The sequence below is a fragment of the Myotis yumanensis genome, unplaced genomic scaffold (genome assembly GCF_028538775.1).
Source record: "Myotis yumanensis isolate MYYU_CA2020_CCGP unplaced genomic scaffold, mMyoYum1.0.hap1 SCAF_16, whole genome shotgun sequence".
Taxonomy (NCBI): Eukaryota; Metazoa; Chordata; class Mammalia; order Chiroptera; family Vespertilionidae; genus Myotis; species Myotis yumanensis.
This window is the reverse complement of record NW_027223767.1, coordinates 24569332-24587678: the sequence shown is the minus strand read 5'-3', so window position 1 is coordinate 24587678 and position 18347 is coordinate 24569332. Positions and strand designations below refer to the sequence as shown.

General features: G+C 37.5%; 1 protein-coding gene across 9 annotated transcripts in view; it reads left to right on the top strand.

Moving 5' to 3' along the window:
• RHOT1 (ras homolog family member T1) overlaps positions 1-18347 on the top strand; it is a 55135-nt gene that overhangs the window by 18657 nt on the left and 18131 nt on the right. For all 9 annotated transcript variants that reach the window (XR_011468468.1, XR_011468469.1, XM_070394874.1 and 6 more), the window contains exons 4-16: positions 979-1022; positions 1487-1540; positions 1695-1747; positions 3781-3889; positions 4194-4295; positions 9135-9233; positions 9798-9906; positions 10672-10792; positions 13428-13512; positions 13869-14014; positions 14971-15071; positions 16461-16591; positions 17656-17739. Coding sequence is in view for 7 of the 9 variants with exons in the window: in XM_070394874.1 (XP_070250975.1) it covers positions 979-1022; positions 1487-1540; positions 1695-1747; positions 3781-3889; positions 4194-4295; positions 9135-9233; positions 9798-9906; positions 10672-10792; positions 13428-13512; positions 13869-14014; positions 14971-15071; positions 16461-16591; positions 17656-17739 (1238 nt within the window). In the remaining 2 variants the exon portion in view is untranslated. The remainder of the gene's footprint in view (positions 1-978; positions 1023-1486; positions 1541-1694; positions 1748-3780; positions 3890-4193; positions 4296-9134; positions 9234-9797; positions 9907-10671; positions 10793-13427; positions 13513-13868; positions 14015-14970; positions 15072-16460; positions 16592-17655; positions 17740-18347) is intronic.

Here is an 18347-nt window from a genome sequence, read left to right as displayed (position 1 = left end):
ATTAAAAATTACATATATATGCTTGCATTGTATTTCTATTGGACAGCACTGTGCTATATTAGAAGCTGAGGGGAGTGGATGCTTTCTGCTACAGTCTCATAACTGTACCTTAACTTATAGAATCATTTTTTTAGATAAGTGTAGCCATATAATTAGATTCACTTCAATATTAGAATTGGAGCCAAAACCCATTATTACTGAACGTATGAAAAGATATTAAAAATGGCCAGTTATTTTAGCATAGTGTAAAGTGCAATTGAACTTACATATGATATTAGTTTGTATGTCAGAAATAACAGGCATTTTGGGGGAAAACATTTAATATAAGATGATCTGAATTAATATATCAATAATGGCTTTGCTCTTCATTTGTGTGCTTCCTCCTACCTACATCATGCATCTCTCGTGTACCTTGGGGTTATAGGCACAACTCCCCATTGATACCAGTTCTGGCCAGAGATACGCATTAGAGAGGGAATTTTTGACTCATCATTATCATGCTCTAGTTTTGCTTCTGGGGCCTGGTTAATATTACTCATATCTGCTATCTAGATCGTAAGCTTGTATTGCCCAGATTCTCATGTGGCCTTTTAACCTTGTGTGGATAGACGCTTTGTCTGGGCTTCTGACTTTTCAGCACCCAGTCTTCTAGCTTGGGTTTCTGATCTCTTTTGCCTGACCCTTCTCAACTCTGGGTCATATGCCGGCCTAGATTTATAACACAGTTCCTTTTGCTCTTCTGTGTCTGAGTTATCCTCTTGTAAACCTGTCTTTCAGTGCCAGCCAGCTTCCTTATCACCCTTCCCTTCCCCTGCCCTGCCCTTGTCTTTGCCACCTAGTCTGGCACTATACCATGACTTAAGGAATAAGGGATGTTTAGAGGGATGTTAGATGGGTGTTGCATAGATTTTAGCCTGGCCATTCGTTTTTATGGACATGTGTAAAGTATGAAACTATTTTTTACTTTGTCATTTGTAGAAGCAGAACAGAGTGATGAACAACTTCATCAAGAAATATCACAGGTTAGTGACCTGGCCTGTGTGGGTCAGTGGTTAGAGCGTCGGCCCCGGTACTGAAGCGTTGCAGGTTCGATTCCGATCAAGGACGTGTACCTGGGTTGTAGGTTTGATCCCCGGCCCTGATCGGGGCACACGCAGGAGGCAACCAATCGATGTGTCTATTTCTCCCACCCTCCCTCCCTCCTTTCCACTCTCTCTAAAAATCAATGGAAAAAAATATCTTCAGGTGAGGATTAACCAAAAAACCCCAAAATCACAGATGAGTTAAAAAATAGTAATAGGTTTTTATGGGAAAACAGTGATGATTCTAAGTCTTATTTTTTTATTCTCTAACTTATTTTGTTGTTATTGCTGAGTTTGAGTATCTATTTTTGCTGTAAGTCCTTAGGAACTTTTTCCTCTTAGAGGCGTACTAAGTTTTTCTTATTATTACAAAAATACTATTAATTTGTTCATTTTTCTTGTAGGCTAATGTCATCTGCATAGTTTATGCTGTTAACAACAAGCATTCTATTGATAAGGTAGGACTCTATGACTTTTTTTATCATATTTAGTTAAATTTCAGTGGGGGCACTTTCAAAATTGATCCCCAGTTTAGAATTATAGGGGTCTTAGGTCGGGTATTTTTCTAAGAAGATCCTCATGTGGCTTAGCTCTTGTTAATTTTCATTTTAGGTAACAAGTCGATGGATTCCTCTCATAAATGAAAGAACAGACAAAGACAGCAGGTATTTTCTCTCTCCAACTTTGTATATTGAAAAATTTCAAACTTACAGGAAAGTTGCAAGAAGTAGTATAATGAACATCTATAAACACTTCACTTAAATCCACCAGTTGTTAACATTTTGCCACATTTGTTTTATCTATAGGTCTATCTACCTGTTTGCATACACACTCCTTTTTTGGAAGAAATGATTTGAGGCAACACAAATATTTGAGAACAAAGTACAGAATAGAGCTGTGATTCATAATTTCAGACATTAAGTATTTTGATAATTATTCTTGCATTTCTCTTTCTCAAACCACTGCTTGAAAAGTCTCAGCTTTAGAATTCCTCTTCAACTGCACTGTATGTGCCCTCTCACTTAGATGCACATTTGATGATACTCTCCCTTGTCATTGATTGCTCATTGTGTGGGTATGTAAGAGCATACGACTTGGAGGAAAGTGAACGACCTTTGAAACCTGGTTTGGCTGCTTATGAGCTTTAAGACTGACTTCAGCTCTGGCTGACATTGGTCAGTGGGTAGAGCGTCAGCCTGTGCACCATAGGGTCTTGTGTCCAATTCCTAGTCAAGGGCACATACCTGGATTGCAGATTTGATCCTGGCTTCCTGCGGGAGGCAACCAGTTTGATGTGTCTTTTTCCCATGGGTGTTTCTCTCTCTCTCCTCTCTCTCTCTCTCTCTCTCTCTCTCCCTTCCACTCTCTCTAAAAATCAGTGGAGAAAATATCCTGGGGTGAGGATTAACAAAACAAAACAAAAAAGACTTTGACTTCATTGAGCCTGTTTCCTCAACTTAAGCAGAAATGAGGATAATACTTGTGGTTATTTTAAGAATCCAATGAAATAATGCATATGTGAGTGCTTTATAAGTTCTCTGAAAAACTACGGATCTTCATTTATAATTTATACAGAGAGATTTCTTTGAAATTCTTTGGAAGATATTTTCCCATTGATTTTTAGAGTGGAAAGGAGGGGAAGAGACAGAGAGAAATATCAATGTGAGAGAGACACATTGATTGGTTGCTTCCCACAAGTGCCCCAACCAGGGCCAGGGACCAAGCCTGCAACCGAGGCACTTGCCCTTGATTGGAATTGAACTCTCAGGCTGACGCTCTGTCCATTGAAACCAAACTGGCTAGGGCTCTGCTTCTTAAAGAATGCTTTTAGTCTTTTCTGTCTCAGGAGATCTACCCATTTTATCTAGCTAAAAACCTATGTATTTTTTTTTTTTTTTTGCCTTTTCCTCAACCTCGATATCTAATCTAACAGCAGAATCATACCATATCACCCTATAAATATTTCACTGTGTATCTCTAAAGATAACAAATGACTGCATTTTAAAAGGTCCATCATATCATGCCATTACCCCAGTAGCTTCCCATTTTATATTTACAATAAAACCTGCTCTCCTTACTACATCTATAAGTCCTTATGTGTCTGATCTTTGCTCCTCTCCCTCACCCCATTTCATACCTCTTTTGCTCCGGACTCTCCAGCCACTCTTGCATTTTTTTTGCTTTTTGGACTAAACAAGATGTTTTTTAATTTGGGGTCTTTGTACATGCTGTCCCTTCATACCGCCCAGCTCTTCATATGGCAGATTCCATTTCATCCTTCACTCCTTGACTCAACTGCCACCTTGTCAGAAAGATTTTCCCTGATTATCACATATAATTAGTTCCCTTTCATTACTCTAGCTCATATCCCCCTATTTATTTTCTTCATAGTGCTTAACAGAATTAGAAATTGTCTTGTTTGTTTATTTGCTTATTGTCCATTTCCTATTTACACTATTAGAATGGGGATGGACTTTCCCTATGTCCTTAATGCCTACAACAGTACCTGGCTTATCATAGGTACTCAATAAGTATTTGTTGAATATGCTTTCTAGTGGGCTTGAGCTGACTACAGTAGAGGGTTCATATTGGGGAGATTAAGTATATCTTATTAGTTAGAATGGGTTAATGTACATTAAAATATAAATCTAACGTCTGTTGTCTTCCTTAGTATTACAATGTGCCCTGTTTATTTCAGGTTGCCTTTGATATTGGTTGGGAACAAATCTGATCTAGTGGAATATAGCAGTATGGAGACCATCCTTCCTATTATGAACCAGTACACTGAAATAGAAACCTGTGTGGAGGTATGCCTTATTTGATTTTGAAATTTACTGTTGGTGAATTCTCACTAATTGAGGTTGGGAATAGAAGGCTGAGGAGATATGGGATGGAATAAATTTCCTGCTGTTTGTGAAGTCATGTAAACCAAATAAAATAGAGAATTTGAAGTTGGCCTCTGGGCTCTTTGTAGACAACCATCTTGTGATATCCACTAAGAAAAATGCATTTTCAGTTTCTTCAAGGAATCTTATTACCTTATTTTCGTGGTTTTAACTCTCATAATTGCTTTCAGAGTGTAAAATTTTAAACTTTTTTTTTTTTTTTTAGTGTTCAGCAAAAAATCTGAAGAACATATCAGAGCTCTTTTATTATGCCCAGAAAGCTGTTCTTCATCCTACAGGGCCCTTGTACTGCCCAGAGGAGAAAGAGGTAACCGCCCCCCGCCAGCTCCCCAGTTTGTGTTAGTATGGGCTGGAATGTATAGGTACTAACTCTAATGTGGTAGTGATTTTTAGTAACTCTTAAGTATTGTTGTAAACTTCTGCAATTTAAATTTATTGTTTATTATACTTACATTTTCTAGGTATTTTTCTTCAAAGATATTCACATTAAATACTCAGAAAAGTATTCCATATCAAATACTATTTCAGGAAATGTCATTTGAACAAACAGGAGAATTGGCAATAATAACAGCAAGAAGTCCAAAGACTTAGCTGCTTGCTTTGCTACTATAAAGTCCATAAACTTAAAAACATACACAAAGAAAAAACTTGTGTAGTTATTTGACATGGATAAAACATGTAATAAAACTTGAATACTCCCTTTTGTTTCATAGCTAAGAAACACAGTAATTTCTTAATGAAATATCTAAAATTGAATAATATTTTGCCATATACTTTTTAAATTAATTATTTTTTATTTAAAATTCACATACCATAAAATTTACCCTTTTAAAGTGTGCAATTCGGTGCTTTTAGTATATTCACACAGTTGTATGTTCATCACCACTGCCTAATTCCAGAATATTTCATTACCTCAAAAAGAAACCCTGTACCTATTAGTAGTTACCCCCATTCCTCCAACCTTGGGCAACCAGTAATCTACTTTCTGTCTGTATGGATTTGCTTTTTGTGGACATTTCATATAAATGGACTCATACAACATGTGGTCTTTCTGTTGGCTTCTTTCACATAGCATAGTAATGTTTTCAGGGTACATCCATGTTGTAGCATGTATTAGCATTTCATTTCTTTAATGGCTAAACAATACTTTATTGTATGGCTATATTTCACATTTTGTTTATCCACTTATCTATTGATGGACTTTTGGGTTGTTTTACATTTTATGGCTATCTACCTATATATATATAAAAGCCTAAGCAACAGGTCGTCTGGTAGCTATGATGTGCACTGACCACCAGGGGGCAGACACTCAACGCAGGAGCTGCCCCCTGGTGGTCAGTGCACTCCCACAGCGAGAGGGCTGCTCAGCTGACCAACGGACATGGGGTTCATGGCTCCTGGTCCTGGCATCAGGACTGACTGGGTGCGAGGAGCGAGGCTGCGATAACAAGCAGTGGTTGTGCAATCATGGGTATGCCGGTATCACCCTACGACGGGTGCACGGAGACTGCAGCAAAGCAGCAGCCAGCCTACTGGGCAGCGGTGGCAGGCGCAGTGGGGCCGGGATGAGCAGGAGCGGCACGGTGCCTGGCCCCAGCTCGGGCTCCTCCCTGGCCACCTGTCACTTCTCGCACTACTTCGTGCTGTGCAGGATCAACAAGGACAGTGGGCTGAAGCCCGACAAGCTGGCGGGTAAGGCTGGGCTGCAGCGGTGCAGAAGTCCACTGATCCCCGCAGGCCAGACGAAGGGACCCCACTGGTGCATGAATCCATGCACCAGGCCTCTAATTGTGAATGTAACTGCTATAAACATTAACACACAAGTTTGAACATCTGTTTTCAATTCCTTTGTATAATTAGGAATGAAGTTACTAGATCACATGGTAATTCTATGTTTAACTTATTGAGGAACCACTAAATTGTATGAAGGTTCCAGTTTCTTCACCTCTTTGCCAATACTTGTTATTCCTTCCCCTCCACCCACTTTTTTTATATATTATTACTAGAGGCCCGGTGCATGAAATTCGTGCACTTGGGGTTGGGGGTAGGTCGTCCCTCAGCCCGGCCTGTGCCCTCTTGCAATCTGGGAGCCCTCAGAGGATGTCTTACTGACGGCTTAGGCCTGCTCCCCACCACCGCCACTGCGCTCGCCAGCCGTGAGCCTGAATTCTGGCTGAGCAGCTCTCCCTCTATGGGAGCGCACTGACCACCAGGGAGCAGCTCCTGCGTTGAGCATCTACTCCCTGGTAGTCAGTGCACATCATAGCAACCAGTCGTTCCCCCATTCAGTCAATTTGCATATTAGCCTTTTATTATATAGGATAGCCATAGTGGATGTGAATGGTATCTCACTATTGTTTTGATTTGCATTTCCCTGTTGGGTAATGATGTTGTTCAGCTTTTCTTGTGGTTATTTTGCCATTTGTATATCTTCTTTGGAGAAATGTCAGTTTAATTCTTTTGGCTATTTCTTGAGTTGTCTTTTTACTGTTGAGTATTTAAGAAATAAAAAGTTGTAGATATTTTCAGGAAAAGTTTATAGTATAGGTAAGTGGTTGGCTGCTTTGACCAGTGAGTCACATTTGGTCTGGCCACTTGTTTTTTGTATAGCCTATGAGCTGAGAATACATTTTATATTTTTATTATTTCTCTCTTTTTTTTTCTTTTTGGTTTTTAAATATATATTTTATTGATTTTTTTACAGAGAGGAAGGGAGAGGGATAGAGAGTTAGAAACATCGATCAGCAGCCTCTTGCACACCCCCCACTGGGAATGTGCCCACAGCCAAGGTACATGCCCTTGACTGGAATCGAACCCGGGACCCTTCAGTCCACAGGCCGACGCTCTATCCACTGAGCCAAACCGGTTAGGGCTTTTCTTTTTGGTTTTTAGAGAGAATGGAAGGGAAGGGGAGAGACAGAGTGAGAGAAACATCAATGTGAGAGAGATGCATTGATTGCTTGCCTTCCTGGCCAATGCTCTAACCACTGAGCAACTGGCCAGGGCCAGAGCTGCATTTTTAAATGACTGGAAAAAGTTCAAAAGGAGTAATATTTTGTGATATGGGAAAATTATGTGACATTTAGAATTTATCATTCATGAATAATGTTTTATTGCAACACAGCCATCCTCATTCCTTTATGTTTACTGGGGCTGCTTTCCTGCCACAAAGGCAGAATTGAGTAGTTGCAGCAGAGTTTGTATGTGGTACTCACACTTCTCAGTGCTGAGTGCTGCTTGGCGCACTGCTAATTGCACTGGCACAGCTATAACTTGACAGTGTTTTAGTACCACGTGTATCACTCTACTGTGATGTTTTATTTTGTTATCAGTGCTTTACCTATCCTGCCAAAACAAGAAAAGAAAAAAGTCAGTTTTTAGTTGGAAAAGCAGCTGTATGTTCTAAGCTCAAATTATTTTGGGGGAGGGGGATGGTTACCTCAGTGCAAGCACGAAAGAAATTTCCACATTTCATACTTCATTTGACTCTGCAGTTGAGGAGCTTCCACCCAACCTTCAATCAGGACTCACTAAGCTGCAGTATAATGACATGCTAGCAGCAAAAATCAAGAAAAAAATCTAATATAATTCTGCAAATGCTTTCCAAGCAATGAATGTGCCCAATTAAAATTATATGTGTATGGATCTGTATCAGTACTGGCAGTATGTAACTGTACAAAAAGACATATTTCAAAGATAAAGTATGTAAAATTTTACAGATAAACATTGCAATCAATTTTTATGATAGGGAACACTAATTTTGAACCCCAACTTAGCAAAATGTTAACTCTCTTAGAAGATTTTCATTCTTCTCATTAGTAGACCTGTATAGCAAATTCATACTGTTTTTATTATATTTTGAATTTCATCAATAAAAATGTTGTGGAAATTTTATTCTCTCTTGCTATATAAGTACTTCCATGACATTCTTGATTTTTCCTGTTGGTTATTTGCTTTGTAGCCCTTTACAGAAGAAGTGCTGACCTCTGGTATAAATAATTAATCTGAGTTACCCCTTAATCTGACCCTGATTTACTTTCCCTTAATCCTGGTTTACTGTTTCTTAATTGGAATGCTTCTTTCTAATTTACTCTTAATCCAGAATTTCCCAAATTCGCTTGATCATAGTCACTAGACATACTTGTTAAAAACACAGACTACCTTCTGATTCAGCCAGGAAATTTGATCTTATGATCAAGAAAATTTGGGAAGCAGTCTCATGCTATAGAGATTTACCTCTGAGCCCTTAGCCTACTGGTACATTAAATTGCCTCTGTTAGTTCTCAATTCTTTAATTGCTTTTTACTTAGGGCTATTATTAGTTCTGCTAATCACCCCACCCCTGCCCCTTCCCCAATCACCTGAATAAAATACTACCATCTGTTATTCATTTCGTAGGTGGACCTGCTTGAAGTAAAATCTGCAAATTTGGAGACTATCCTTTGTTTTACACAAGAACAAGCACTGAGTCTAAGCTATACCAGAAGCTTTTATTTAGACAATAACAGCCTTTAACACAGATTGGGATCAACAAAAAGATCATATTAAAAATTAAGCCTGCCCCTGGCCAGGTGGCTCAGTTGGTTGGAGCATCGTTGGTACCCCAAAGGGTTGTGAGCTGGATTCCTGGTCAGGGCACATACAGAGATTGCAGGTTTGATTTTAGTCGCATAGGGGAGGCAACCTTCTGTGGCCCCTCCCCGCAGCCAGCCCTGTCCCTGACCAGCCCCTCACCCCCACCCCAATGGGGGCCGGGCTGGCCAGCCAACCTCCCGCGGCCCCTCCCCTTGGCCAGGCCAGCCGGATCCCACCAGTGCATGAATTCGTGCACCAGGCCTCTAGTATGTAGATATGACTAGAAGAATGAATATTCTCTAAAGATGTACTTCTCTTGCCTATCCTTGGAGGATTTGTGGTCATGCGGGGGGCATTTGATCATTCCAAATATTGGTCCTCATTTACTTAAAAAGGTTTGAGTATAAAAATAAATGGCTTTGCTTTAGTTAATTTTTCACGCTGGTTGTATTTGCTGTTACGTATTTGATGGTGAGAACAATCAGAATTACTCTTAGCCTTATGAAAATCATATTTAAAAATCTAAGCTATTTTAATTAAAACAATTGTTTCTTTTCTCATTGATATCTAGATGAAGCCAGCCTGTATAAAAGCCCTTACTCGTATATTTAAAATATCTGATCAAGATAATGATGGCACTCTCAATGATGCTGAGCTCAACTTCTTTCAGGTAACCTTCCTCTTTTTCTGACGTTTGTATACCTTGTTGTGTTTTTTTGGGGGGCGATGGGACTGAGAAAAGCTATTAGAATTTATTAGCTTAAACAGTGATATGTTGATAAATTTGAGTCTGTTTCATGTAAAAATTATCTTTCATATCAAGCTATTTAAGTCTTTGCCTAGGGTATAAAACTCTCTTATGCATAGGAATCAAGGAGACTCTTTGATAGCATTATTTCATGGTACACAATGGATGTGTATTTAGGATGATGAAGACTGAACTCTGAGTTATTTTTCTTTCTTGGTTTTGTATAACATAGCTTCACAAAGAGCCCTGTGTTTTAGAAATGTGATGGGGAGAGTAGGGAAGGTTTCTTTCCTTCTAAGTATGACATGTTTTACATAAATAATACAAGGCAGAGACCATCCTAATTTATAATTTGTTTCTTTTGGTTGCAACTCATTGATTTAATATTGCTTTGTAGACTAATGTTTTTATATATTTATATTTAATGCTGATTTTTGTTGGTGTTTTTTTTTTGTATTTTGGTTTTTTGTTTTGTTTTTTTGCTAGAGAATTTGTTTCAACACTCCATTAGCTCCTCAGGCTCTAGAAGATGTCAAGAATGTAGTCAGAAAACATATAAGTGATGGTGTGGCTGACAGTGGATTGACACTGAAAGGTAGGTGAATGGTGTTCTTTCCCTTTTTTAACTCAATAATTTCAAAATTTGGTATAAGGTCTTTATAGCATTATTTATACTTTAAGGAAATGTTAGTTTTACTCATATGTCTGAAATCTAACTTGGACATGTAGGAGTTGGAAGAGACAGGCAATTTCGAGGGGATAGTTATATTCACTGTCAGCGTAAATTAGAGGAAGGGAAATTGGTGGGATCTCAGGAATGCTGACGTCCACCTGAAGGAAAAAGATTTCTGGAACAAACAAATTTATCTTAAAGGTCTTCTGATTCATAAGCATCCTTTAAGTAGAAATTATTTTTAGGGGAGACATTTTGCCTCTCTATCAGATTTACCAAGTATACAGTGTTCCCTGTAGAATGTGTGATAGAACCACAGTAAAATAAGAAATGAAATTGAAAACCAGAACTTTTCGTTATAAAGCACAAAGATCTATAACACAATGTCCTTTGTTTTTATCACCTAACTTTGTGAATGTCAGTGTATTCCTTGGGATATGTTTTGGCCCTTTCTTCTGGTGCCATCTCTTGCTGACCTGGGTATATATATATGAAATGATTCTGAAATCAGCTCTGTTTTTATTGAGACACTTGTGAATTTTGTTTTGATTTGACCTTCAGTATGCAAAACTATTAAGCGTAGGTTCATGAATGTAGTGCTTGCCATTTTGTGTTGCATGCTTTTCTCCCATGTGAGTCTGTGCCCTTTTTCACATCAGCTGTGTTTACTAATTCATTTTATTTCAGGTTTTCTTTTTTTACACACACTTTTTATCCAGAGAGGGAGACATGAAACTACTTGGACTGTGCTTCGACGATTTGGTTATGATGATGACCTGGATTTGACACCTGAGTATTTATTCCCCTTGTATGTACCCTTGGCTTTCTAATTGATTTTACTTGCCAAGTATTTTAAAGTTTTATTTAGCACATAGGTAGGCTTTGGGGTACTCAGGAATAATTTAGATTTATAGAGAGATTTGAAACAGGGTTTCTCAACCTCGGCTCTATTGACATTTTGGTCTGGATGATTCTTTGCTGTAGAGTCTGTCCCATGCATTGTAAGATTTTTAGCACATCCTTAGATGCCAGTAACACCTCCTCCCCCAACTGTAACAAGTGAAAATGTCTAGCATCTCTACAAGTCACCAAATGTTCCCTCAGGAGTGAAGTCATCCCCAGTGGAGAGCCACTGATTTATAGAATGGCTCAGACTTTTCCTTTTCTTCTCGTGGAAAATACAAGTGTTTTTATTTTTTTTAAATATATCTTTATTGATTTCAGAGAGGAAGGGGAAGGGGGAGAGAGAGATATATAAACATCAATGGTTAGAGAGAATCATTGTCCAGCTGCCTCCTGAACGCCACACACTGGGGATCGAGCCCGCAACCCGGGCATGTGCCCTGACCGGAAATCAAACTGTGACCTCCTGGTTCTTAGGTGGACGCTCAACGACTGAGCCACGCCGGCCAGGCTACAAGTATTTTTAAAAATTTATTCTACTGAGAAAAAAGATAAAAGATGCTAGACAAACTGTTTTTGAAGTCAATAGATGAGAAGTATATTGGTTAACTTTTTTTTTTTTTTCATTAGTCCTTCTCCTTCCTAAGGTTTATAGCCTGTTCTTAGCTCAGGATAAAATAAGTATTTTTTCCTAAACAAGCAGTCTATTTGTGGTTATTTTTCCTGAAATAGTGCAGTGTTTACATTCTGTTTGTTTAAAAATGGACCCAGCCCATCTGGAGTGACTCAGTCGGTTGAGCATCATCCCATGCACCAAAAGGTTGCCAGTTCGATTCCTGGTCAGGGCATATATCTGGGTTGCGGTGTGGTCCCCAGTTGGGGCATATATGGAAAGGCAACTGATCGATGTTTCTCTCTCTCTCTCCCCTACCGCCTCTTCCTCTCTTTAAGCATGTCCTTGGGAGAGGATTAAAAATGATAAATAAATAAAAATGAACCCAATGTCACCCCAAAACAGGAGACTGCCTTGCTGTAGGATGCCACTACTGTAACAAGGAAGTGACTTCCCAAGATCTGGCCTTCAAAGCTTTGGCCTTTCTTCTTCACTTGTTCAGCATCATGTAATCTTCATGTTGTCTTTTATTTTAGCATAGCACCCCTATGCTAAAATAAAATATGCAGAACTAGTATGTAAGGGTTCAGAAGGACTTTGTCATTTGTTTCTTCCCCTATGATTGAGGAAGCAAAGTTCTTTCTGGTTGGATTCCTGGTGCATTAATCAGTCCTAACTTGAAACCTCTCTTGTCAAAGTTATTAAATTAAATTTTGGCTCCAGTAATTTTCCAGCTTTTTCAATAAATCTATATTGAATGATTGAATGAATTTGTCCATGACGTTTTCGTCAAAATTTCTTTTCTGTACCATTTATGTGGGTAGATAAATTCTACAAGGGGTTGCTTATTGCTTTCTTAAGTATGACAGTGAGAAAACTCCCATCTCTTATGGCTCTGTGGCTCTATTATCTCTTTCACTGTCTTTATTTCTCTGCCTTGAATTTTCTGCAGAATAGCCGCTTAGAGCCACCACTTGAATTTTTCTAGCTTTCCTATTAAACTCTGCCTCTGTCCTTCACACTTGCTAGATTGAATAGATATATAAATACAGATGTGACCTTGGCACTTCCCTTCAAGACAGGATAAAGCCCAAGCTTCTTAACATGGTACATGAGGTCATTCATGATCCGATCATGCTCACTCCCTGCCTTCATTCTAGAAGTAAATCCGAAACTATTTATAGTCCACCAATCACATTTTCTCCCCCTGGTATTTCCACTCCCTCCCTCCCTGTCCCCTCAACCTAATTAATTCCTCTTATCTTTCAAGTCTCAATTCATCTGACAGTGTCTCGCAGCAGGGCTGACACCTTCCCATCCCCAGGCCAGAGACGTTCCAATTCACGTGGGCTTCCCGAGCATCCTTAGCTTGCCCATACTTGTCCCATTCTGTTGCGATAGTGAATTATCTGTGGTCCATCTCCCACTTGAATGCGTTTTCTTAGAGCAGAGAAGCCTGTCTTGTTTTTGTGTCCCTAGCACCTAGCTCAGTGCATTTGATAAATGTTTATTGAGCTAAATTTAGGGTGAATCAAAAAGGTCAAATCAGGCAGAAATAACATCTCTTTACATCATTTTCAACTCATTACCATGTTGACATAATTATGACTCACAATTTGTTTATAGAGGAAGAACAAACCCGTTATGGTTTAATCGGTATTATTTATAAAAAATTTTATTTCAACCTGCCCTTCAGATATTTAAGAACACTTTACATGTCAACTCGAATGAGCATTATTTTGACCCTGAGGCTTGCCAGGCCACTCTAGTGACTTTCCCTGGGAAAGTCCACCTAGCTCCAGCAAGGATATTGTATGAGTGGTATTATCCCACAAAAAGACTTGTTGCAGTTTTATATTCATTTCTTAAATTAAATTTCAATATTTGATTAATGATTTGTTTTACTCTTAAATTTTTTCATCAACAGGCTAAAAATACCTCCTGATTGCACTACTGAATTAAATCATCATGCGTATTTGTTTCTCCAAAGCACCTTTGACAAACATGATTTGGTAAGCTCTTAGCTGTAATTTTCCATGATAAAATATTTTTCAGTGAGTGATTTTACTCTGTTCTCTTAGCTTTGAGGTACTCATGTAATGTAGCCAAAAATTGCTTAAACTCTCTTAAGTTAAACTAGCAAAAATACTCTTATTTTTATTGTTTTCTCAAGATGAAAAAGTCTAGTTTATAGACTCTTGTGTAAGTTTTCTTATAAACATGTAAGACATTTTCTTGATAAAATGTAAAATTTCTTTTCATATGTTAGTTTTTAGAAGCATAGTTTTACTAGATGAGGGGCTTTCGTGTTTGGGAATTACTTTCTTAGATATCTAAACATTATATATACTTCCTTGTGTATCTTCAGGATAGAGACTGTGCTTTGTCACCTGATGAGCTTAAAGATTTGTTTAAAGTTTTCCCTTACATACCTTGGGGGCCAGATGTGAATAACACAGTTTGTACTAATGAAAGAGGCTGGATAACCTACCAGGGATTCCTTTCCCAGTGGACGTGAGTATAGAGCTCACCTGTTAGCTCTAGAATTGTCACTACTTTAAAATTATGTTGCATTACGTTAATCATTTTGTAAGTTTTTCTCTTACTAAGTGTTTCAATCATAATAAGCAGGATTGATAATGAAGGGATCTGTTTGCTTTTGGATGATGTAGATGGATGGAAACAGTAATAAGTCTTATATCAAAAGTGAGCTAAATTTTAATCCATTTTTTATTAAGAGAATTGGAAACATCATTGCTATTGCAGAATTCTTTACACCTTTAGGATATGGGAAGAGCATATTTTACTTGGCACTGAAGACTTAAGGGTTTTTATTGTTTGTCACGCACTCTTAGTGAGGGTTTGTCTACAGTCTGGGTATAGCCTAGTAAACATTGTATTTAGGGTGCTAAGGAAATCCTCTGGTCATATATGAGGACATAATTACTTTAATCTTGGGGTGACTAACTTTTAATACCAGAATCTATTCTTTTTTTCAAATCATAAAGACTACCTAATTTCCAGTAATTAGGTAAGGATGTTGTGGGAGTGGTGATATCCCACAAAAAGACTTGTACCTTTTAGTTATTTTTGCTCCATTCACAAACCTTTTCAGATTAATTATCATCAAGTTCTCAACTAGCCAGTATTTGCAGTGTACTATGTAACTTGGGAAGCAAATTATTTTCAAAAATCCCTGCTCTAGATTTACCAGCAGCTCACTGCTCATCTATGTGACCTTGCTCTCTCTGGGCAGGTGAGATATGGAATCCCCCCACATCTTGCATTCTCCTCCCTTCTCTGTCTTAAGATGCATTGTAGAAAGAGCCATGGTTGGGCGCATGGGAAATTAAAGCAGCCTGACAAAACTCATCTGCATCTGGTGGTAAAATTATTTGAGCTGTTGGAATTTTTTTTCCTATAAATGTTCATTGAGGAACTTTTCACATTTTTACTCTTCTATTTCTTAGGCTCACGACCTATTTAGATGTACAGCGGTGCCTGGAGTATTTGGGCTACTTAGGCTATTCAATATTGACTGAACAAGAGTCTCAAGCTTCAGCCATTACAGGTAAGTAAATAAAATTAGTAAAAAAAGTTAGAAACATTTTTAAGGTTCCACTTTCATATGTAAAAAGAGTGAACATAAATATATCTTTGCTGGTCTTCCATGTCTATACTCTTACTTGTTTTTCCTATGATTTGATCATTTCTTTTGAGTTAAGATGCTTGATTTTATTGTTTATCAACAAAGAAAGCATAGGTTTTATTCTAGTTTACCCCTGAGGCTATTCCACTGATGAAAATCAGGGGGAGCCATGGGCATTAAAAGTATAGTTTGTCCTGTGTTTTAATTTTCTTTGAACATTAAAACAATGCATATTAACACATGAACCTGATATTGAACTGATTGTACATCTCTCGGCTTTGTAACCATTTTCCACATTCATAAATTTTTCACAAATCTTATCATTCTTGCCAAGCAATGTCCTTCACTTAAAGAAAACCCATAGGAATGAAAATAACACATTAGGGAACTGATATTTCAAGAGTTTCTTATATCCCAGTTGTGGGGGAGGGGGAGAATGCCGTATCTTACAGGAAGCCCCAGCACAAGAAGACAGCCAATCTTAAATTGACGGACCTTTAACGTCCTTAACTAACAGTATTTTAGTTCATCCTCAAAGAGTAAGGAACTAATTGCTAACCAGCATGAGGTTTTTTTCATGCAACAAAATACTGTGGACATCTTTCTGTATCACTAATCGACTTTTATATATCTTTGATGCTAAATAATGTGTCATCATATGGAAGTTCTATAACTTATTTAACCCATAACTATTGTGGGTTTTTTTTTTTTTATCATTTTCAGTTTTTTACCTCTGGTGAGCTTGTTGCAATTGAATCTTTAGCTATAGCTTAAGGTCTCTTTACCTCAAGAAGAGATGCCCCCTTTCTCTGCTGATACAGCATTGCTCCCTGGACTGCCTCTTTTACAGATTTACATTGGAAAGGCCAGTTAACCCCAGAGTGCATATCCCTTTACCATTCATAGATCCAAGAGAATGCAGATTCCAGAGACCATCTTTTAGCTTGTAACTCGTTATGACAATAACTTATCACAGAAAAAAAAAATAGGTGAGATGTAATGGTGGCTATATTTATTGTAATTTTAATTCATTTTTAAGATATTTTCCTTATGAAATGTATTATTTTATTATTAAATAAATTTCACTTGGTTACTAGAAGTTCACTTTGCAGCCAACTTTTCAGAAATGCATCTTTCCCACTAAGTGAGGCCCTTCTGTATCATATTTAGTACTTTATTTCACACACAGCTTGACTGTTGTACAGTATGTTTATTTATTGATAAGAGATAAGTAGCAATACCCTATTCTGCAGAAGGTAAATTAGGTTCAGTGAGTCTAAGTGGTACATAATTAGTGTTTTTTCTTTTTAGTAACAAGAGATAAAAAGATAGACCTTCAGAAAAAACAGACTCAAAGAAATGTGTTCAGATGTAATGTAATTGGGATGAAAAACTGTGGGAAAAGTGGAGTTCTTCAGGCTCTTCTTGGAAGAAACTTAATGGTGAGAAAAATGCAATTTTATCCTGAAAGTTTTTATAGTCATGAGTTTACATAATTTTTATAGCTATTAACTTTTTTAGATAATTATATAACTCAGTGACCTATGTATATTAGTATAATCTAAAATGTAACAATAATCCTATTGAACTGGCTTTATCTTCGCTTGTTTATTTATGTATTTATTTTCACTATTCTTTACCTACTGTGTACTCTTTTTTATTGAATTTATTGGGGTGAGATTGGTTAATACAATTATATAGGTTTCAGGTGTACAATTCTATATAATATGTTTTCTGTATATTGTATTATGTGTTCACTACCCTATCTTTGTTTTTTTATGTTGGCTATCATTTTTCTTTTTTAAAAACCAGTGTTTAGCCCTAGCCGGTTTGGCTCACTGGATAGAGCGTCGGCCTGCAGACTCAAGGGTCCCAGGTTCGATTCCGGTCAAGGGCATGTACCTTGGTTGCGGGCACATCCCCAGTAGGGAGTGTGCAGGAGGCAGCTGATTGATGTTTCTCTCTCAATGATGTTTCTAACTCTCTGTCCCTCTCCCTTGCTCTCTGTAAAAAATCAATAAAATATATTTTTAAAAAAACAAAAAAAAAACAGTGTTCAGATGAGAATTAAATGAATACACTTGTGAAAGTCATAACAGTGCTTGGCATGAAGTAAATATACAATAAAAGACTTAGAAGGGAATGCTGAAATCCCATTCTGACTGCTTCTTTGAGTAAGGAGATTGACGTATTTTCAGATGAGTCTCAAATCAGATAAAATTATAGTATAATGAGAATTGCCAGCAGGCGGCTCTGGAATACAGTTTCAATAATGTAGTTTACTTCCTTTTCGGTCACTGCCTTCACTTAGTGCTGAGCAAGTGCATCTTTTGTTTTAGACCTTAAGAACTAAGAAACAAAGTCAATACCTCCTTTGTACTGAAAAAGAATACATAGTGTAGGGAAGAATGCCCTTTTATTTGACAGTCCCATGGGTATACGTACTGATGGCAACTAGTTGCTGTGATATCTTACTATAAATATTAAAATTTTTGGTTGTTTTCAGAGACAGAAGAAAATTCGTGATGATCATAAATCCTACTATGCGATTAACACTGTTTATGTATATGGACAAGAGAAATACTTGTTGGTAAGAAGTTTTCTGGTATATAAAGATTATTAATTATTAGGTATATTTTTTAAAGACTCATTGGAAACTAATTGGGTTTAATTTAATGGCTGTATGTGGAACTTTCATGTGATTTTTCCCCCCACCTGGCTTATTCATTGGAATTAATTTTAATTCCCTTGATATGTATGGTGATTACATGGGTATAGCTCTAAGTAAAAATTCATCTATTTGTGTGTTTAATTGTATGTTATACTACAATAAGAAAGTAAAAATGTTAACTCTTCTTTACTTTTTCTTGCCCTTTTATTTAAAAAAATTATCCTCTACTGTTAATTAGAAATTGATATGAAAATCTTAGTGCAGGTGCTTGATAGTGTATCTGTAATCAGAATTTTTTTATCTATTTAGCAGGGAAGGAGTGTACTTAACAAATGTGTGAGCCTAAGAAAAATGAATGAAATAAGGGTATAACTGAAAAGATACTATGAAATGCAGTAGAAAGAGATTATATGTTCTCTTTTGACCCAGTCAGATTTCATTTTGAATGCTGGTTGACCATTGATTAGCTGTGTTACCTCAGGCAAGTCACTTACTCTCTCTGAGCCTCAGTTTCTCAAGTTAGCTAA